We start from the raw sequence: 21,500 nt of genomic DNA on the forward strand, positions 1-21,500 counted from the left end.
GAAAAGAAAACAGAGTCAAGGGAGTAGAAAAAGAACAGAGAGGGTTCCCCAACCCAGTCCATTCCAATCCGCGCCAGTCTGTCCAAAGGCCCGTCCATATATAAACCATCCTCCCTATGCCGAACGAGGATTGAGCCAGGAAGGAGTGAGAGGGCTCCCCAACCCAGTCAGCGTCCATCAGACCCGTACCCCGATGCATGCCCAAGGAAAGGTCAGAGCAGAGAAGAGAGAAGAAAAGAAGTGAAAGGGCCCCCCAGCCCAGCCCATCCCGATAGGTTCCTCTGATGCGGCGCCCAATGTCTTCTTGTCTTGGGGTGGGTGGTGGTGATGTCCTGTCGGTTATCAGGCGCCGTGCCGTCCGTTTTGTTCCCGCTACCGTATGGTAGAACTCGGAGCGCGGTGACTGCGATCGGTATCGACGGGCCAGCTCCGCTCCGAACGGGGATGGTCGTGATAAAACAGAAGGCAGAGTGCCGACTGGAGTTGAACGGGGTCGTGGAGGCGAAGCCAGGCGACGGCGCAGCGAGAAGATGTGGGAAAGAACCGAAAAGGAAAAGGTGTACTCTGACGTGTTGGCCACATGGTCGTCAATTGGGACCTCTTCGGTTGAAGGCTGACAAGTCGCGACGGTCGCTGGCTCGTGGGAACAGAGATAAATATTGGTATCGGCGCGTAACATTCGTGACTCCATGATTCGTGACGGTGTGATGGTAGTTGCTTCAAGAGGCGACGGCAGAAGAGGGAGGGTATTTGCCGTGGTGGGCCTCGGGCTCGATAAAGAAGTCAGTAGAGTTACTCCTCTTTGCCCCGCGGGTAGGAAGCCGTGTGATAGAGTGCCTCAGTCGACGGGCTCTTGAAGGGGCACTGGTTTAGCATGGCCACATCGCCTGTCGCGCGGGGCCGATGCACACCGAAGCCGATGCCGGGGTTGAAACCGAGGAACTGCTTCCCAGCCAGCAGCTGCCAGACCATCCAGTAGATATCCTCCAGGCACGGATCACAAGTCTCGCGCCAGATCGGGGCCACCGGGCCATAGTAGCGCGGCTCAAGACCGCCGGACCAGTCGAACTTCATGGGCATGGCGTTCTGAACTTGCGGTCGAGGGAGGCCTTCGTACTTGCCGGGTTTGGCGTCCTTGTTCCGGTACGCGCGCTTGCGCTCCTCGCGCCACCTGATGCGCTCTTCGAGAGGGGGGACGACCCAACCACCCTGTCCCACAACGGTGCCGTAGCGGTCATCGACACGCGGGCCCGTGAACTCGTTGACGATATTGCCGTTGTCGGGGATGGCAACGACGCGGACGGTGTAGACAAATGACTTTTTGATGCGCTCCGTGATCTCGGGGTTCTTCATGAACGAAAAGGTGTGGTCGAGCTCCTCGCGTTTGGCGTAGGCAATGCGGTCAAATTCTTGACGGTGCCGGTGCAGGTCGGCAGCGCTGACGGCCGGAGTGCTGTGGGCGGGGATGAGCGACTCGAAGGGATCGACGCCGTCAGATAGGTAGACGGTGCCTTCATCCTCGTACGACTCCTCGGTGGAGTCGGATACGTCAGAAGGGGGGGGATCGAGAGACTCAAAGCTGCCGGAAGCGGGGAGAGGCTGGCTGCGAGGGATGCCGGACCGAGGGACGGTAGGGTCGGCAGGGGCGCTAGTGTCGCCGGCGGTGCTGCATTGCTGGCCGAGAACGAGGTTGTCCGGGTTGGGTAGTGCCCGCTGCTGCTGCTGCTGCTGCTGGGAGGCTTGGGCGGGTTCGGAAGAGACGACCAGGGGAGCATCGTGATTTCCGTCGCCGGTTTGGCCTTGGGGAGCGGCGGTCGTTCCTTTACCCTTGTCGGCCGGGCAGGTGGGGACTTGGAGGGAGGAAGTTGGGGCGGGAGTGGCATACTCCTCTTCCTCGACTCCGGGGACGAGCTCGCCAATGACCTGGCCCGGAACGGGGAGCTCACGGGGTGTTTGCCCGGGAACGACGGTGGAGACGACGGGAGGGACCATCATCGGGGTGATGGCGGGAGCCTTCTCGTCGTGGAGGGGCAGCCAAACGAACGCCGGGCTGATCCCGCTTTTCTCGAGCAGCGCCTCGTCGGCGCCAGAGATCCTCTTGATCTGGATCTCCAAGAAGAACTGGCGGAACCCCTTCTGGTCGTTCAGCCAGTCACCGTAGAACATTGACTTGTTCCACTGCGGAAAGAAACGAGAGTCAGCGGGCCATGTTTGGTCATGTTTTCCGGATTCGGCGGCGATCGGGAGCGACAGGGTAAAATGGCAGAGTAAAGGAACGAACCAATTGATGACATACCGTGAGGGTCTCGTCCCACTGGTCTACACCGTGGGTGACCTGCATAACCGTCCTGACCACGCTGTCGCTGAGGCGCCGGTCCTCGGCGCTCATGCCACCGTGAGCGGCGGCAGCTTCCTCCTTCTTGATGGGATCGTTGGGATTCCCAGAGATCCTGGGAGGCGAAATGACGCATGGTTAGCGATTCCTTTTCTCGCTTTCGCGTTGCGGGAGGCTGTGGTGGATGGGAATTGAACTTACCAGTCGATGTGAAGAATCTTTCGATTCTTCGTCGTGTCGTAGTCCAGGAGAGCCTGGAACTTCTTGTGCATTGTGGCCACCACCTGGTCGTGGTGGTGGCCGAGGAGCCACGCGTTGGTCTCTTCCATTTTCTCCCGATCGCTGTACTCGCTCGACACCTCGGGGAGTGTCGAGCGGCCGGAAGCGGCCGACGAAGGCGGCGACCGTGGAGAACCCCTAGCCGGGGGGAAAGGGAAGAGCCCGAAGGCGGCGAAAGAGGAAGTCGAGGAGTGTTGCTCCACGGTGGCGGCGGTGGTGGGGGGGTTGGTGGGCGCTGCTGGTGCGAAAAAGCAAAGTCAGTGTTCTGTTGTTTGCGAGCGCGAAGAAGAGAAAGGAATAGGGATTTTGCAGGAAGGCAAGGGAAATTTGGTCTTGTGGGCAGGCGCGGGGTCCAGGGCTGATTGCTGATTGTTTCGCAGCGGTTGAGTGGCCGTCTTATGTGAGTGTCGAAGCGGGAGTTCAGACCCCAAGTGTTGTGCCGAAAGTTGAAGTGATGTGACCTTATTGCTGTCGTTGAAGCCACTACGCCGTGAATCCTTGCTGCCTGCCCACTCGCCTCCTTGATAACCTCTTGGAGCATCCTGTCACCTCATCGCAGTTAACTTACGGAACCCAGGAGGGGGGCGCAAGCCCGGCGAGCCAGCACCACGGTGCTGCTCCATCTTTCTGGTGGACAAATGTTAGTGCAATGCCCGACTGACAGCTTAATCCGAACAGGAAACTGGTCGCAATCTTGGAGAGGGGGGGAAGGGGGGGGGGGGGGGGGTAGAGGGCAAGGAGACATCGAGAACACAATGTGAATCGATGAGATACTCCTGTCTGGCTGATAAAAGATGGTGTCTTAGAGCGAAAAGATCATCCTCATGCCCGACTTGGTCCTGCTAGCCACCCACTCCGGCCCTCCCAGCCAGCCAGTTGGGGAATGGTGTTGTTGTGCCAATAAAAATGATACAACAGATAGAGGAGATAGACTTACACTTCCTTGTCGTTATCTTTCTTGTCAAAAAAAAAAAGAAAAAGAATCTGGGCGCGGGGACGACAGGGAGACAGTGATGAAGTTGGCGATAGTTGAAGAAAGAAGAAGAAAGGCAGAATGGGAAAGCAGGCCCAAGTTATAGACGTGTGCCCGTTCGTTGCTGATTCGGTTCCCAGGCAACGTGTGTTAACAAAATCGTGTTCTGTCCTGACTAGCCAGAGACTAGTGCAGAGTTGCTCGTCTGAACATCTGAACATCTCCCAGGCCTCCTTTGCTTGACAGAATGGGCCTCCCCTCTTCTTGGGTTGGTGGGGATTGGCAGTGCTAAAGGCCTCACAGGTGAGACTAAGTGTTTTATGGTATTGAGGGTGTCCACTTGATCACAATCGGGCTAGATGGGAACAAGGGGAATCTGGTAGCAAGACACTGTCAAGGACCATGAAGATTTGTCATTTGCTCCAGATCCTGGATCACGAGTTTCTCCAAAGAGACCCGTGTGCATTGAAGCCCTGCGTTAGAACCCCTGTCCCCGTCTCCACCCCAATTGACATACTTCGGAGGAGGGGAGGTGGACAAGCGTGACAGGGAAACAAATTACAGGTATAGGGCTCTAGTAGGGCTTTAGTTACGCTTGTTTCCTGCCTCGGAGTTCCATTACTGGCCTGGAGGCACGTGGGTGTAGTGGGTAATGGCAGCCTCGGGGCGGTTTGGACGGAAAAGAAAGGCGAGCGCCCGAGTAAACATATACCCTTGTATCTGTCATGGGGGAGTGTTGTTCTCCTTTGAGATCACCAGGTATACAGACTTCTACTCTGATGGTGAGCCCGTCATTCGCACCGGTGCCATGTGGGCATGGGACTTCCTGAACGGTCTCCACACAGCTGTCTCAATTATAAACGCAGTGTAGCTTCGAGACCGCTCCAGAGAAGGGGGGCACCGGTTTGTGGGTGGCGAAGATACATGGGAGATTCCCCGAGATCAAATGTCAACAAACAATAACCAAAACAAATAGGGAAAACCATGGGCAACCACAGACAGAGTATCCCGGAAGCGTGGCTGGATTCGTTGGAGAAAAAAAACATAGTGTTCTCCCAAGATTGAACAAATCGGTTGGGATCGATAGACTGATGTTTTTTTGTCTTGTTTCCACCCAACTCGTTCGAATTTTTTGATAGAATTGTAGGAAGGACGTTGATGCGGCTGAACACAGTTGCCCGAATGAGAGTTAGCGCAAAGCCATTTGTGCCGCCGCCCGATGGATCTCCCCACAGCGGCTTGTTCCGGGCAGCCAGCCCCGCCTGTTACCATACCCGATCGCCTCAACGGCGCAGATCCGATCTGGATATCCGAGGATGCCTAGGTAAATTAATGTGGGAAAGAAGAAAAAAAAAAGAAAACGAAAAAGAAAAGTTTTTGTTCTAACAGCTTTTTTTCCGTGGGAGCAGCTTCTCAAGTTCTTGTGGAATTTGAAGTGTACTAGGTGGTACTTATCGCGTTTGATTTTTCTGAAAGATGAGATGCCCGCCTCCTTGTGGCCAATGCCACCTGGTCATGATGTTGCCCGCATCTGGGGCCTCAGGGTGAGGTTGCTGCTCCCGACTTTCGTGCTTGCAAAACTGAACTTGTAAGGCCATCTACTTTTTTTGCAACACTCGTATCATTATCCAGTACGGAAAGGAGGTCTGCTAGAGGAGTGCATCCATCGGATTCGCCCCATCGGTGCTTCTGTATGGTAGCCTGCACCTTGATGCCCGACACGCCTCCACAAGCAAGTCTCGAGGGAACTTGAAGGGGAAAGAGGGTGCAGACCATTTGTTGTAACTCGCGCATCAAGTACAATCGTTTCCGAAAAAACAGACAAAATAAAATGATGATGATGATATCGCTACCTCATCATTTTCCAAAACAGTGAATAAATCTGATCTGCCGTGTCGCCAAAAGGCGATGCTCTGATGTCAAGCAACACCCCAGGATGGGGCGAGATCTGACGCCAAGAGAGCCCAGCCAGCCAGGCTTGGCACCCAGAACCGAGTGTTTTAGTGGGGCTCGAATGGCCTCGACCAACCAGTCCCTGCGGTGCCGCACAGATGGCCCCCGCCGGGCACGGCCTGAATCAGCATGCAGCGCAGAAAGCTAAAAAAATGGTCGCGAGATTGTGGGACTGCCTCCCGTCCTCACGTCTGGTCCCTTCTCTCCCTTTCATTCTCTTCTTCTTTCCTCCTCCCGTTCCCGTTCTCAAGCCCATCCGGTTCAACGCGCACCGCCTTCGCCAACTCTCCCCCAGGGCCCTTCTCTTCTTTTTACTGTCCCCCCTCTTACTGTCGGTCGGGTTTTCCATCGCATCTCTGCTGCGCGGCCTCTTTGTCAATACCTCAAAGGCCCGCACCTTCACGCACCTCCGTCCCATCGCCTCATCATCGCTTTATTGCTGTCGCGTGGTAGACTTTGTGTGTCACGAACCGAACCCCGAATCCCCCTTGTCTCTGTCCTCGACAGTCACAATCAGCCAGTCCATCGCGTAAAGGTCGAGTTTCCTGCGACGCCTGACTCTTCGCCGACAATCCGTTCGAGTCTCCCTGATCGCCTTTGTCCTCGCATCCCATTGATTTGGGCTCGGCGCCAGCGCTACGATCGAGAACGCAGTCGTCCTCCGGGAGACAGACAGCAAGAGGAACCAAGAAAACAACAGTAACCCCGCCCACACCTGCTATCGCGACCACCTGTGGCTTTGACTAGTCATGGCGAATCCGTTGCAGTTTGCCTACCGAACCCAGAAGGCCATCGGCGTCTTCGACGCCGCCCCTGTCTACGAGGAGCTTCCTGGGTTCGAGAAGCCCGAAGGGAACCTCCGGTGCTGTGTCTATTCGCCTTGTGGCCGCTACTTCGCATACGCCTCTAATGAGGGTGTCGTTGTTGCTGATGCCTCGGTCGGCCACGTGCTGACCTCGCTCCCCATTGCCAACGCCTTCGAGCTCGGATTCTCTCCCCGCGGCAACTACCTGAGCACTTGGGAGCGACCTGCCAAGGACGAAAACGGCGACGCCACCAAGAACTTGAAGATCTGGCGCACCATCGAGGACGTCGCTGAGGGAGCCGAGAAGGAGCCCCTTGGCAAGTTTGTCCAGAAGTCGCAGTCGGGTTGGAACCTGCAGTACACGGCCGACGAGAAGTACTGCGCCCGCATCGTCACCAACGAGGTGCAGTTTTACAACAGCAACGACTTCTCGACTGTCTGGAACAAGCTGCGTGCCGAGGGTGTGACCGACTTTGCCATCGCCCCCGGCCTGAACCAGAACGTTGCCGTCTTCATCCCGGAGCGCAAGGTAAGCCCACCAGGGAACTCTTAACGAGGCCTCGCGAGTCCGATTCTAACCCTCTTTCTCCAGGGCCAACCCGCTGCCGTGAAGGTCTACAATGTGCCCTCGTTCGCCAGCCCCATCTCCCAAAAGACCTTTTTCAAGGGCGACAAGGTGCAGCTGAAGTGGAACGCGCTGGGAACGAGCCTGATTGTGCTGGCACAAACAGAAGTGGACAAGTCGAACAAGAGCTACTATGGCGAGACGACCATGTATCTCTTGAGCGCCAACGGCTCGTTCGACGCCAGGATCACGCTCGACAAGGATGGGCCGATCCATGACGTTGCCTGGTCCCCCAACTCGACCGAGTTTGGCGTCATCTACGGTTTCATGCCCGCGAAGACGACCATCTTCAACCACCGCGGCGTGGCCATCCACTCGTTCCCGCTCGGCCCACGCAACACCATCATTTTCTCCCCCACGGGCCGGTTCACCCTGGTTGCCGGCTTCGGTAACTTGGCCGGCCAGATCGACGTCTACGACTTGGAGAAAGACTACCGCAAGATCTGCACCATCGAGAGCGGCAACCCCAGTGTCTGCACCTGGAGCCCCGACAGTCGCTACATCATGACTGCGACCACGTCGCCTCGCCTCCGCGTAGACAACGGCATCAAGCTCTGGCACGTCGGTGGCGGCATCATGTACAACGAAGATATGGTCGAGTTGTATAATGCCATGTGGCGTCCCATCCCCGCAGAAAATCTTCCCGCCGGGGATCCTTTGCACCCCGTGCCGACCCCGCACGCCTCCGGCATGGCCTTCCTCGGCACGGTCAAGACCCCGTCCAAGCCCGTGGGAGCTTACCGCCCGCCCGGTGCGCGCGGCGCCTTGACTCCGCTGCACTTCAAGCGCGAAGACGAGGGTGGCGCCGCCCACGTCGTCAGCAACGGAACTGCCTCGATCGGCCCCAACGGCTTCGGTCGTCCGCGTCACCTGGTTCCGGGAGCGGAGCCCGCCGGCCGTTCCGTTCCCGGTGCGGCGCCCGCCGACGACGGGAACGCGGCCAAGAAGAACAAGAAGAAGCGGAACAAGAAGGCCAAGGAGGGCGACGCTGCCGCGGCCGCTGGCGCCCCCACCGAAGGCGGGCTTGCGCCCTCTCCCCGCGAGTACGGAAGCGCCTCGGGCAACGAAGGCCGCAGCCCTGATCGGCGCGGCCAGCACCACGCCCGCAGCCGCTCGCGCCACAACAATGCCAACAACAATGGCAACAACCTGCAACCCGGCTCGCGCAACCGCAGCAACACCCAACGCGCCGCCTCCCGCAGCCGTCCCGGTCAGGCACCTCAGGGTGGCGCCTCGCCCGTCTCCCCCGCTACTCCCGGCGATGCGGACGGACCCGGCGGCGCGGGGGCGGCCAACCCGAACGCCAAGAAGGTCAGAGCCCTGCAGAAGAAGATCCGGGCGATCGAGGACCTCGAGATGAGGCTCGCCGGCGGAGAGAAGCTGGAGGAGACGCAGGTCAAGAAGATCAACACCAAGAAGTCCGTGGTTGACGAGCTCGCAGCCCTGGGCGGGCACGCATAGGCTGTTGTGTCGTCACGCGTAGGGTGTGTGTCGTGCAGCTGTGCGATGGCGTTGGTACCTGGAAAGAGGGGGGGGAGGCGAGGTGTGAAAGCCTCGGGCTTCTGACTCCCTTCTGGTAGGCCTGTGGCGCGCCGGTGCTTCTTGCCGGTGGCATGATCTTACTTGCCTACCTATCTTGTCCACACATACGGGTGGGGGGTTAAGAGGGGGGTGTTCGTCGGAGCGTGGGTGGTTAGCGGCAAAAGTGCTTGCTTGCTGGGATGCCGTGGATAAAATTGCTAGCGCATAGAAAAAATTCAAATCTCAAATTGATCGAAGTCTTTGTTCCTACTACCAGGACGTGTATGGACTTGGACTGGTGCCTCTAAACTCTCCGACGCGTTCCAAGCCCCGATCCATGTTCTGCCCCTCGGGATCGACTTTTTTCTGGTTCATGGGGTGCCCACGCAACTCCCGTCGGTACTTGGTTGTATCTCCACTTCAAATCTGGGGAAGCCCGAGTTGGCGGCGGCATTCCGCTTGGGGTAAAGCGCAAAGTTAAGAACAACCGGCGAACCCGAAAACCAGCGCCGTGCCGCGGACAGCGAAAAAGGACTTCAAAGGAAATTCCGCCGATAGATCACAAGTCGGGAAGGGAAAGAGCCTATGTGATTCAGTACGATAGTGACTCCGTCACCAGTGTTTGTGATTTTCAGTAACGGAAAAGTTTGCCCATTGATATTTGTTAATGGCATTCTCTTAATGCCATCGATGACCTTGGCGGTTGTCCTATCTTTGGCGTAGAATGGTCCCCGTAGTTCTCACAAGCTTGCCCGCCTACCTAGGTAGGTAGGAAGGCAGTTACTTAAACATAAACGTAACTTGAAACTTTGAATCCTATTTGAATCTAAAGGTCTCCCGCCATCGATCCCTTGTAAATCAATAGGTTGGGTACCTTAGTCTCAATCCCGTTATCTGTGTCCCCGGGCCCTGTGGCCTAGTGAAGCTCCGACTTCGCTGCTTTTCATCTTTTGATGATTCTAGGTGGCTTTCGGGGTAGAGGGTCGTCAACAAATCTTGGAGGCTCCCGGCCCCAAGTGTGGATAATTTCGTGGATGAAAGAACAACATTCGCCCTTGTGGCTCGCTACCTTACTGTTCACCGAAAAAACAACACGTTTTTGTGTGGTTCGCTATTGTCGTCGGTTTTGTTCGGGATGAAAATACGAGATAGAGTGTTGTCTCGAGCTTGGGCTATAAATGACCCGACTCCCCAACCCCCTCTTTATTTTGACCGCGATTTCCTCGAAAAAGGTGCGCGTGGTGTTGAACAACAAACTCCCAAAACTGTCGTGTTTTAACTCAACGCCCGCTCAACGTGACGTCACCACATTTCCCCCGATTTCTCAACAATGGATAAATTCGTGGAAGCAAACAAGAGCGTCGCTGGTTGGATGGAACCCAAACCTGTAGAACCGGGTTCTCTGTTCGCTCCCCACCAGCACAAGAGCGTCGCTCCCAAACCCGTAGCACGGAGTTCTCTGTCCGCTCCCTACCAGCCCGGCGCCGACTGGTACTATGCGCACGATAATGCTATCCCCTTTCCGCCCGCGCGGAGCGGGCGAGGGTTCAAGGGCCCACGGTCGCTGATTTCGACCTGCATTCGCGTGCTGGCGGAAAACATCGTCGGCGCACCCAACCCCGGGGAATTGTTATCTGATCTCCCGGAGCACCTGCAGCGCCCTCTATGGAAGGAGCTGTATGCTAGGTAAGTGATGCTGATCAGGGTTCCCCAGCCCACACAGGACCATTGGATACCTGAGTACTGACTTTTGTTTTGACATTTAGGAACATGTCGTTAGGACACTGGTGGAACCTGTCTTCGCCCCTAATACCGAAACCGCCGGGGCCAGCGTCCAACCACGCCATCTCTAGAAAGGGTAAAGAGAAGGAAGTCCAGGCTGTCTCTGGAAAGGGTAAAGGGAAAGAAGTCAGATTCCCGATGGGTCTGATCCGCTACGCTCATGATGTTGGCTGCCCGACGTGCAAGCTGGACGTTTACCTCGCGCCGCTTATGGACTGGAAGGAGGGTCTCATATATATTTGCATCGACAACGTCGGGCGTTTCGAGACCCACGAAATGATCCCTCTGGCTACGCTGCCGCAACTGGCTGTGCTGGAGATCATCGAGCGGCAGCGGGACGAGGGGAGCCGGATTGACGATAGGCTGATTCGAGCATGGAGTGAGGTTCCGGGAGTGAGTTTCCCATCCCTGCGCGTCTTGAAGTTCGTCTCAAGAGGGCACCGGGTTACGCCAAGTGCGCTGCAATACGTGCTGCCACTTCCGCGTCTGGAGATCCTTGATATCACGGCAGTCAAGGAGTGCCCATTGCGTACTTCCAACGAGACGAAGGACATCGTGAATCACTTTGGCTGGAAAATCACCGAGCCAATAATCACAGAGGCAAGGCAATCGCTGTTCGTAGCATATACCGAGGCCTACCTTGAAAGGGAGGTGCATCGGGCAGGTGTTATGGGCTTGAAGTGGTTGTTTGAGAATGACAAGCAACCGGCGGTCTGGGCTGACAACCCCCGACTGCCGCGGTATCGGGAATGGGAGGAGAGCCGGGAAATGGCGGACGAAAAAGAGAAGGCCGAAGACGATGCAGGACATGTCGAACCTGGACCTGAGCAGCCGGACGGTCCGGACCTCCGCGACTATCTCGATGATGGCTGGCGGGCTGTGTTGCAAGGCACTCACGAGTTGTCTGGCGCCGCAAGGCCACAGACGATTTATGGCACGGGCCGTCACGAGATGACCGTCGACCAGATCTTTTGGTTCCTTGCACTTCTGGACCAGCGCCAGGTCGGCAAGGCGAAGCAAACGGCGATGCAAAAGCAAGTAGAAGGAGTTACACTGCCGGGCGATCAATTTGTGAGCCTCACGCTGTGCGCCCCGGCTTACGGCCACTGTTATCATCGCTTGGATTTGTGCGTGAGCCGCCTGATCTTCTCTCGGCGTCGAGACGGGGCCGTGGCGCCGTCCGGGGCACCGTCCGGGTCGTCGACCGAGATTCCACCGCACCTGAAACGGAGTGAGCCCGAGGCAGAGCAGGGTCCCGGTCCCGGTCCCGCACCTTCGTGGGCTCCTCGTTCGGATGACCGCAAGGAGACGAATCTCGAGCCGGGGAAACGGCAGAAACGGTCAACAGGGGATTTACTTTCGTCGTTTGGCGTACCTCAGGGTAAGCCGGAATAAGTTTCCGGGATATTGTCTTTGATGGAACGCGGCTTCTCGTTGATACGTTCAAGCAATGACTTCCTTCGCCGGTTGGTTCGGTCAATGACCGAGGAACGGAGAGGCAAAGAAAGGCTACAAAGCTAATGTACGAAACTACGAATATTTTGGGGGAGCGGCACGGATTTCCGTGATGCAACCATGTGAACAAAATGACGAAGAGGGCAGCATGTATCTGGCAAAATATTTCTCTGTTCTCCGACGATGCAGCAAGCTGCCGGAGACAAAGGGTAAGTGCAAGAATTCAGTCTATCCTCCAGTTTCCCCTCCAGAATGCCATGGCGTAAGACTCGGACCGGAGTGAATTTGAAGGAACTGTGTTTTATGAATGATGAGAAAAGGAGAAGAAAGGGAGAAAGAGAAATCGGAAATCAAAGATTTTAAGCAGCGCGTTTGGAGTGGGGCAGCCTAGACCAATCAAGAGCGACTCGATTGAAGTGCTGGAGACCAACGTCGCGTGAAGGAGCCCAGCCGAAGCACCGGGTTAGGTAACTCGGTGCTTGTGACGAAATTCGGCCTGGTCTGGTCGAATTATACCACCTAAGTTTCCATAGATTTGTAATACATGAAACTGGGAAATTTCTCGAGCCGTCTGACTATCTAAAATGACTCGATGTCGACGAGTTTCACAGTGTCCGAAGTCCAGATCTGTGCAGACGACAACAGACCTTGTCGAGGCGAGTTCTCCGGCTGGTTAACCAATTAGAGTGATGGTATGGTAACGAGTTATCGGCAGTGGCTCAGGAGCCCCGCAATGGTGGGATGGCGGGGTCAGCATTTTGCGCCCTGGAATGCATAGACTATTTTAACACTGCTGCCCCAAAGTCTGTTTGCTTTGGTGCTTTGTTCTACGTACAGAGCCCCCTACCTATCTGTCTGATCTGCGATTATAGTGACGCTACCTGCTCACTATCGACCCGACTTCTAGACTTTATCAGCAGCAGTGTCGCAGATTTGACCTTGTTCTCAACCATACCAATACCCCGCCCGCGCATACCCCTCAATCAGTCGGCCTCGGGCACTCGACTCGACGCATACGATCGCAAAATGGCAGGCGGTGGTCCAGGTGCAAACTCACGCGGCCGCGGCGGCAAGTTTAAGAAGTACACACGTGGAGGTAAGTGCTTCTATTCCCCCCATTGCGCACATAACCGCTAATCGCGTTCTAGGTGGTAAGCACTTCTCGCGTGACCTCCGACCGCTTGATGCCGACGGCAATGAAATCGACATGTGGAGCGCGGATGCCAAGAAGAAGACATCGTCCGACGAGGACAGCGAGGAGGACTCGGAGGAGGAAGAGTCCGAGGAGGAGGACTCCGATGACGCCGCCGGCCCATCCGCCCAAAACCAATCCGCCGCCGAGCTGAGCCGCGAGGAGCGCAGGAAGGAAAAGAAGGCACGCAAGGACGCCGCCATCGCTAGGTCCAAGAAGCCGGTAGAGGTCGGCGACCTACCGCCGAGCGACTCGGAGGAGGATGAAGATGATGACATGCCCGCCAACCCGAACCACTCGCGCAAGGCTCGCAACCAGACCAAGGTGTCTCCCGTTGAGGAGGCCACCGAGGGCGTCAAGAAGATGAGCGTCGCGCCTAGCAGGCGGGAACGCGAGGCTATCGAGGCTGCTGCGGCCAAGGAGAGGTACCGCAAGTTGCATGAGGCGGGCAAGACGGATGAGGCCAGGATGGATTTGGCTCGCCTGGCGCTCATTAAGGAAAGACGTGAGATTGAGGCAGCCCGGAGACAGGTATGGCCCCATGAATGTCTTCTAGTATTTTTATATGCGAAAACTGACACGGTATATAGGCCGAGAAAGAGGAGAAGGAGGAGAAGGAGAAGGAAAAGCGGGCTGAGTTTGATGCTAAGGAAGCTAAGCGGCGTGAGGCAGCCCTTGGGCCGAAGAAGACAGGGAAGAAGAAATGAACTGCGCCCGTGTCCTAGGATAGTATTACAATACTGCTAGATCTCTTACTGCCTGTACCAGCCATTCTATGAACGCCCCGCCGAAAGCCCATTTCTCCCCCTTCCACTGCTAATGTGGTAGTACAGATGTATGATACAATGTTATTCCGGCATACCGGCCAGTCCGTCCGTCCCGACGGTCTCCTTCCAGAGGCCATCAAAATCCACCCCGTTCGACTTGAACATATCCCGAATCTTTTGGGCGGCCACGACCTGCTTCTCCCTCGTGAACCCGCCCGGCTGGTCGGTCTCGAACTGAATCATCTCCACCCACCTGAAGAACAGGTCCTCCTTCCCCAGCGCCGTGAGAGCATCCCTGAAAGCCATCACCTGGCGCCGTCTCTCATCCTGCTCCGCGCTATCACCATTCCCCAAATCCACACTCACCCACCCGAACTTGGCGTGATGCAACAGCACCACCGTCCCGAACGCCTCCAGCGCGATCTCCTTCGCATCCGCCAACCGCGTCGCGTCCACCATACCCCGCCAGTCCAAGTCCCACTCCCCATTCATAGTCAAATACCCCGTCTTCTGTTGCATGAACATGGGCGAAGTAGCGGTATTGATGCGGCCCAAGATCGCCTCGCGACCCTCCCTAGCATCAGGCGCCTCAAGATCAAACAAATCCACCTTCTCCTTGCGCAGCACCCCGTCCCAACCATCCCGACTGCGGCGCACATAGACCTCCTTGCCGCGGAACCCAACCGCCCAGCGCCAGGCGACGGGACTCCCCCGCCCAGTCGTGCCCACAAAGAACTCGTACGGCCACGGCCACACAAACACACCCAGCACGAAATCCAACAAAAAAGTCGCGGCGCGCGCCGCGACCGCCCAGCCCAGCTCGCTCCAGCCGAGCTCGGCCGTGCGCAGCGTCGTCGCGTTGGAGTGGCCCAGCATGGACATGGCCAGCGCCAGGTAGTAGGGCGCGATGTGCGCGACCCGCCACACGAACAGCCCGATCACGGCCAGGTTGATGCCGATGGGGATGAGGAAGAGCTTGCGCTTGGCCGCGGCCGGCCGCGGGTCCACGTGCGTGATGTAGACATGCCCTGGCGGGAGCGTGGCGCAGAAGGGTTGCAGGGCGGCGGGGGCCGGTTGGAAGGGGTAGGGTGGGGATGAGGGATTGTTGCTGTTGCTGGATTTGGAGGAGGGGGTGAGGCGGGCTTTGGATTTGGCGGTTTTGGTGGGAGGCATGGTGCCGGTGGTGGTGGTGGTGGTGGCGGTGGGCGTGTGTGGGAAACTCAGGGGCGCGGTTGTTGATTGAAGGTGTGAAAAAACTTAGGCGGGTAACTAAGTGTTGGTGGTGTCGGGATTGTCCGGTAAGGAAGTGAATGGAAAAGTTGGAGATGCCTCCGGAAGTGAAATAAGCGAGGGTGTTTTATGAGGCGCTGAGATGGCCTTTTGGAGGAGTATCCAAAGGTTCCGTCTCTTCCAGTGTAAATGGAAGTTGAGAGGGAGGAAATTGCGGTGATGCCGAATCAAGTGTCCAGTTCCAAGACCCTAACCCTGGATTTATCGCATGCAAAAAGTCGATTGGACCCCTGTTCGGCTGGGGTGCCAGGGTATCCTGGATCGGAGAAGCTCTGGCCGAATTTTTGGCGATTTGATGGACTTGCAGCAGAGGAAACCCGGAAGTCGCTCTCTAATCTTTCGACCTGAGACCGCCATGCCCCGCCAGATCCGACTATGATGCGACGTGGACTATGGCAGCAGGTGCGTTTTAACTGACTCTCTTATCTAAGGGATCCCTCAATATTAACGGTCTCGCCTTAGAAGCAGAACCGACCGTCGGCATGCCTGCTCTGCCGTTTCAGCTACGGCTACGGTCCCTACACCCGCCCCGCCCTTCGTCCGTCGTCGAGTCCCAATGACGGAATAATAGACCCCGGGTCCTTCTCGAACACACCGTCGCCAACTCCCGGCAGTGTAACCCGACCGTACACCGTCGCAACCACTGGTAGTAGGCATGGAGGACTCGGTAGCACAGCGGGCCCGCGTAAACCCCTCGGGTTAGGCGCATTGGCAAGCTTCGGGGATGGGAGGGGATGCCAGAGGGAATTTACGACCGGTGACCTACCCAGTTGGGCAACACAACCACCACAGCCAGCACAGCCAGCACAGCCAGCCACTACCAATGACGGCCTACTTCCACACGAACGCGCGGCGAGAGAGAAGGCCATGAAGCGAACACAACCACCTCCGGCCACCCCCACGCAGGATCCCCTCCCGGTAGCCGCAAACGATGGGCTACTCCCGCATGAACGCGCGGCGAGAGAGAGGGCCATGAAGCGAACACAGCCACCTCCGGCTGCCCCCACACAGGATCCCCTCCCGGTACCCGCAAACGATGGGCTACTCCCGCACGAACGTGCGGCGAGGGAGAGGGCCATGAAGCGAACACAACCGCCTCCGGCCGCCCCCACACAGGATCCCCTCCCAGTGCCCGCAAACGATGGGCTACTCCCGCACGAACGTGCGGCGAGAGAGAGGGCCATGAACCGAACACAACCACCTCAAGCCACCCCTACCCAGGATGCCCGGCCGGTAGCCGCAAACGATGGGCTACTCCCGCACGAACGTGCGGCGAAAGAGAGGGCCATGAACCGGATACGTCCGGCCCCACCTCCACAGCCGCCTCGGCCATGGCCTGCCGAAACCAGCCAACCGATCGCCCAGAGTAATCGATTGCTTCCTCACGAAATGGCTGCAAGGGATAGGGCTATGGGCCGGAGGCCACTCGCGGCTGAATCAACGAGGATTACTCCATCGATCGTCCGTAATACTGGCCCCCTTCCACGCGATCGAGTTGTAAGGGAGATGCCCATGGGTCGTACACACCCACCCGTGGCGAATCCGCAGTCGCCTATCAACAACAGCCGGTTGGTTCTTCACGAGCGGACGGTGAAGGAGAACGTCATGGACGGCGCACGACCGCCCCCCCCGACCCGAACCCACGAGGAATATGAACCCGACCAACTTCCGAGAGGCGAACTTTGATGAACTTATTCTGCAATCGCCAACGCAGCTTCGGCCGGCGCCGGCAGCGGATCCGACACCCAAGAACACCACCCCTAGTTGGGCATCCGCAGCTCCATCGTGGTTAACTCCGGCGGCGGCGCAACCCGCCTGGGCCAATCCCGATGCAGCGAAACCACCACAGCAAACGAACCCTTTAGCGTTTCTTCTTCCACATGAGCGCGCGGCGAGGGAGAAGGCCGGTGGTACCGATAGGCCGGTACAGCCCGCTAGCCCACCGCACCAACCCGACACGTTTCAGGACGATGTATCCCGCAATTTCGCTGCTCTGCGGAGCCGCCGGAGCCGGCCGTCTGGGATTACGGGCGCCCTTGGGGATGGAGGGCAAAACCAGGTCGGGCAACGGGACGCATCTGCGCCCACTAGTCAAACCCCGCATGGCAGTACACCACGCTATGATCTTCCTCGACCGAGCAGCTCTCTAACACAAACGCCAGCGGATCAGGGCGACTGGAAGAACCTTGCGCGCCGAGAACGAAGTTTGCCTCCAGGATTTAGCGCGGCACCTTCCGACTTTCAGGTGGCGCCGCAAGCATACGCCTCGAAACCTGGGGCGAACTTATTCGGCTCGTTGGGACAGAATACCGCTGGTCGCCCCCAGGCAGGGAGCCCAAACGCTGGGGTGGACCAATGGAAGCTACTGGAAAGTCAAGCCACGAGGCAGGACGAGCCGCGGAGGAACGGGGCGGCGGCCGAGCACTCAGAGAACTGGGATTGGGCCGAGGACTATACGGAAGAAGCCAGGCTGGTGAAGGCGCAACGTATTGCGCGCGAGCTTCGTCAGGAGGAGCAGGAGCCTGGCGAGGAAGCAACCAGTTCTGAAGTTTTACCGCCTCGTCGTGATGAGCGGGATAATCGATACGGCCGGGTGAGTCGGTATGCTCGCGATGAGGAAGTAGATGAGAAGCCGAAAAAGCCCAAAATCCGACGCAGGGAGGTCAACGAGGACGATGACTGGGATGATGATTTCTACCAGGAAAAGCGCCGGAGGAAGGCCGAGAAGGCCGCGAGAGAGAGGGAAAGACTGGCTGCCCTTGAAGCAGCTGGCCCGACGCCCATCTTCCTCCCCGAATTCATCAGCGTGTCGAATCTGGCTGTCGCCCTTGGCGAGAAAATCGACGTTTTTGTGTCGCAGTTGGAGGAGCTTGGTTTTGAGGAGGTCGGCAAGGACAACATCCTCACGGGTGAAACGGCTGCCTTGGTGGCCCAGGAATACGGCTTCGAACCAACTGTGGATGCCGGCGAGGATGAGGATCTCAAGCCAGCTCCTGTTCCTGCCAATCTCTCCTCGTTACCACTTCGGCCGCCTGTCGTCACCATCATGGGCCACGTCGACCACGGCAAGACAACTCTTCTAGACTACCTGCGGAAGTCGTCTATCGTGGCTCAGGAGCACGGCGGTATCACGCAACACATTGGTGCGTTCTCGGTAAGCTTGTCCACCGGAAAGCAGATCACCTTCCTCGACACCCCCGGCCACGCCGCCTTTTTGTCGATGCGCCAACGCGGCGCCAGTGTAACCGATATGGTGATTTTGGTGGTTGCCGCCGACGACAGCGTCATGCCACAGACCCTGGAAGCTCTCAAGCACGCCCGCTCCGCCAAGGTACCCATCATCGTGGCCATCAACAAGGTCGACAAGCCCGAAGCCAATATCGAGCGGGTGAAGTCTGACCTTGCCACGCACGGTGTCGAGCTCGAAGACTATGGCGGCGACGTTCAGGTTGTCTGCGTCAGCGGCAGGACTGGCCAGGGCATGGACGACCTCGAGGAGAACATCCTCCTACTGTCCGAAATGCTCGACATCCGCGCCGAACCAGACGGCTTGGCCGAGGGTTGGGTGCTTGAGTCAACCATCAAACCCATTGGGCGCGTTGCTACTGTCCTCGTCAAGCGCGGCACACTCCGACCCGGCGATTTCATCGTCGCTGGGCGGGTGCACGCCAAGATCCGTTCGCTCCGCAACGAAGCCGGCGTCGAAGTTGACGAGGCGCCTCCCGGCACAGCCATCGAGATCCTCGGTTGGAAAGAACCACCCGATGCAGGCGACCAGGTTCTCCAAGCCCCCGACGAAGGCAAGGCCAAAGCCGCGGTCCGGTACCGCCAGGAACTTAAAGAGCGCGGCGAAGTTATTTCCCAGATGGCCCAGCAAGAACAAGACCGCCGGGAGCGGGACCTGGAGCGGGAGCGCGAGAGGGCACTCGCCGAGGCCGCTGATCCGCAGCCCCACAACAGGCGACGCCACCACCGGCGCCACCAGCACCACAACACCCAGGCGGCGGCGGACGCAGCCGCGGCCGAGGGCGAGGAGGACCCCGCCGACAAGACGCATTACGTCCCCTTCCTCGTCAAGGGCGACGTGCACGGGTCGGTGGAGGCGGTCACGGCGGCGCTGCTGGAGCAGGGCAACAACGACGTGCGCGCCAAGGTGCTGGTGTCGGCGCCCGGGCAGATCACCGAGTCGGACGTCGAGCACGCCGCCGTGTCGGGGAGCTTCGTCATCAACTTCAACAACAGCATCCCCGCCCACATCAAGCGGCTGGCGGCCGACGCGGGCGTCAAGATCCTCGAGCACAACGTCATCTACCATTTGGTCGAGGAGGTGCGGGAGCGCATGATCGAGGCCCTGCCGCCGCTGATTCTGAAGAAGGTGGTGGGCGAGGCTGAGGTGCTGCAGGTGTTCCCGATCAATATCAAGGGGCGGAAGTACAAGAATATTGCCGGTTGCAGGATCGGGAACGGATTTGTCAAGAAGGGGACCAAGGGCAGGGTTATCAGGGAGGGAGAGAATGTCTTTGAGGGTGAGTTCCATCTGATGACATGCATTATATTATTACTTGTGACAGAGGCTAACAAAACAAACAGGCACCATCGAGACGCTCAAGCACGTCAAGAAGGATGTGCATGAGATGAAGAAGGGCAGCGAATGCGGCATTTCGTTTGCCGGCTGGGACGAGCTCCAGCCGGGGGATAATATCCAGATGCTTGAGGAGTACACGGAGAAGCGGACGCTGTAAGATGAATTGTTTTGTTTTTTCAACTGTACATGTGCATCTACAAAGATCGGGAAAGATAGATCTGGGGCATGGCGACCAAAAGGCGGCTGTTCTAGACGGTGATGGATGGGTCGGAGAGGCTCCCCCGTGTAGATATACTGTGTATAATAGAACAAGTTCTATACCCGCTTGAAAAAGCATTGCATTTTGTAACTATTTACAACCTCGATGGTACAGACGCGCGCCGGCATGAAAATATACTAAACGCTGTCGTGATTATATACGCGCTTGAAAAAGCATTGCTTCTTATGACTGGCTACCACCTCGAGGGTGCAGACACGCCGCCCGATGAGAACGTTCTCGATGTTGTCGTGATCCGCGCCCTCTCCTTCTCTAACTTGGCCAGCCCCATTCGATCTGTCACTGGTGTCGCATCAATAATGTTATCAAACTCGTCATCCGACCCGTTATCCGAATCTGGTTCGGCGTCTGAATCCGGCTTGTATTTTGGTTGTGGTCGGGCGACGGTCTCGAGTGGCTTTTTCGCGTCGGGCTCGGGGTTGGAGAAGGGCTTCGAGGCAATTATCTTGCGGCGAATGGCTTCCATTTCGGCATCGTCGTCGTCTTCTTCGCTGTCTGATGGGAGTGCAAAACGGTCCCTTTCTTCTGGTTGTTGCCCTTGCGCTTTTGGTGGTGGTTTGCTGCCGAGAAAGATGCCGTCTACACTTTCGTCGTCCTGCTCTTTCTCTTTCTCATCCTCGTCTTCATCCTCGTCCTCCTCTCCATCTCTTTCGCTCCCTTCCTCGTCCTCGTCCGAGTCCGCTGGCATCCTCCTGTTCACGTTCCCGCCGGCCCACAAATCATCCGGATCCCCCTCTTCCCTGCTCTCGGTATACTCCCGGTCCAACCGTTCCATCCACTCCTCCTCGACCCTCTTCATGCCCGCCTCGTCCTCGCACGCGGCATACTTCTTCAGCAAACTCGAATTGATCTCCAGAAAGGCCTCCCCGTACGAGAAAGGCTTCAGCACCTGGGCGGCCCAGTCGAGGTGGCCACAGATGGCAAAAGCGGCAGCCAGAGCCTCAACACAGTTGAGGCGCCAGGGCTTGCCGTAGTTGACCGTGTTGGCGGCGACGAGGTAGGGCAGGAGGCGCTCGCACTTGCCGCCGACCTTGCCCCACTGCACCTCCTTGGTGCGCGCCCACGAGCACTCGACCACGGCGGCGCCGTGCTGGTCCAAGAGGGGCGCGTCCGCCGGCGACAGCGTCTGCTTGCCGTTGGGCGTGATGATCACCCCGGCGTGCCGCTGCCCCAGGTGCAGCTCCCGCATCAGCCCCAGCCGCATCAGCCGCTTGCCCGAGCATCGCTTCGGGTCGCAGTGTCCCAGGTCCCAGCACGCGGCTTTGAAGGCGGGGCGGGAGCCGCCGGTGCGGTTGTTGCTGTCGGGGGTTTCGGCGCTGCCGTTGTTCTCGGCCTCGATTTGTCGGGCGTTTCGGGGCGGTCCGCGGTGGGCATGTTTGCCCCGCGACGAGAAGTTGTCTTTCTTGTGGCGGACCATGGTGGGGTCGGGGCGGGGGGGAAGCCGGTGGGGAAATTAGAGAATGGCCGTGGAATTGGTGAATAATAAAGCGAGACCTTTCGTATACCGTGTCAAAGGGTTGATATTGGGTGTTGGTGATAATAAATTACTTGCAATGACTTCACTCGGAGATTTCCTGCCTCCCGCTGAGAACTTTAATGGTGGGGTTGATAACCAAGGGACTGCCCCGCCTCCACCGCCGAGCGTCCGTTATGCGCGTTGC

General features: G+C 57.8%; 7 protein-coding genes across 7 annotated transcripts; 4 read left to right on the forward strand and 3 right to left on the reverse strand.

Moving 5' to 3' along the window:
• Positions 1-792: 792 nt before the first annotated feature.
• On the reverse strand, positions 793-3,237 carry B0H64DRAFT_420895 (uncharacterized protein; the record flags this gene model as incomplete). Its single annotated transcript, XM_062805498.1, has 4 exons — positions 793-2,178; positions 2,297-2,450; positions 2,537-2,852; positions 3,183-3,237. 4 exons carry the CDS (start codon positions 3,235-3,237, stop codon positions 793-795), a joined length of 1,911 nt encoding a protein of 636 aa, XP_062654260.1.
• A 2,904-nt stretch (positions 3,238-6,141) lies between these two features.
• On the forward strand, positions 6,142-8,561 carry B0H64DRAFT_55639 (eukaryotic translation initiation factor eIF2A-domain-containing protein). Its single transcript, XM_062808429.1, has 2 exons — positions 6,142-6,874; positions 6,938-8,561. The coding sequence occupies exons 1-2, from the start codon at positions 6,290-6,292 to the stop codon at positions 8,429-8,431; spliced, it is 2,079 nt and encodes a 692-aa protein (XP_062654261.1). The 5' UTR covers positions 6,142-6,289; the 3' UTR covers positions 8,432-8,561.
• Positions 8,562-9,753: 1,192 nt separating this feature from the next.
• On the forward strand, positions 9,754-11,754 carry B0H64DRAFT_55644 (uncharacterized protein). The gene is made up of 2 exons (XM_062808430.1): positions 9,754-10,177; positions 10,258-11,754. Exons 1-2 carry the CDS (start codon positions 9,822-9,824, stop codon positions 11,666-11,668), a joined length of 1,767 nt encoding a protein of 588 aa, XP_062654262.1. The 5' UTR covers positions 9,754-9,821; the 3' UTR covers positions 11,669-11,754.
• A 619-nt stretch (positions 11,755-12,373) lies between these two features.
• Positions 12,374-13,657, forward strand: B0H64DRAFT_412047 (casein kinase substrate phosphoprotein PP28-domain-containing protein). The gene is made up of 3 exons (XM_062804892.1): positions 12,374-12,824; positions 12,877-13,451; positions 13,511-13,657. The coding sequence occupies exons 1-3, from the start codon at positions 12,470-12,472 to the stop codon at positions 13,625-13,627; spliced, it is 1,047 nt and encodes a 348-aa protein (XP_062654263.1). The 5' UTR covers positions 12,374-12,469; the 3' UTR covers positions 13,628-13,657.
• On the reverse strand, positions 13,658-15,122 carry B0H64DRAFT_412049 (uncharacterized protein). The gene has a single exon (XM_062804893.1). It carries the CDS (start codon positions 14,858-14,860, stop codon positions 13,769-13,771), a length of 1,092 nt encoding a protein of 363 aa, XP_062654264.1. The 5' UTR covers positions 14,861-15,122; the 3' UTR covers positions 13,658-13,768.
• A 779-nt stretch (positions 15,123-15,901) lies between these two features.
• B0H64DRAFT_412051 (uncharacterized protein) lies at positions 15,902-19,879 on the forward strand. Its single transcript, XM_062804894.1, has 5 exons — positions 15,902-16,579; positions 16,653-19,186; positions 19,220-19,379; positions 19,410-19,503; positions 19,568-19,879. Exons 1-5 carry the CDS (start codon positions 15,950-15,952, stop codon positions 19,717-19,719), a joined length of 3,570 nt encoding a protein of 1,189 aa, XP_062654265.1. The 5' UTR covers positions 15,902-15,949; the 3' UTR covers positions 19,720-19,879.
• B0H64DRAFT_412052 (uncharacterized protein) lies at positions 19,880-21,437 on the reverse strand. Its single transcript, XM_062804895.1, has one exon. The coding sequence runs from the start codon at positions 21,254-21,256 to the stop codon at positions 20,015-20,017; it is 1,242 nt and encodes a 413-aa protein (XP_062654266.1). The 5' UTR covers positions 21,257-21,437; the 3' UTR covers positions 19,880-20,014.
• Between the last annotated feature and the right edge of the window lie 63 nt (positions 21,438-21,500).

Source organism: Chaetomium fimeti, assembly GCF_033439085.1.
Source record: "Chaetomium fimeti strain CBS 168.71 chromosome Unknown B0H64scaffold_12, whole genome shotgun sequence".
Lineage (NCBI taxonomy): Eukaryota > Fungi > Ascomycota > Sordariomycetes > Sordariales > Chaetomiaceae > Chaetomium > Chaetomium fimeti.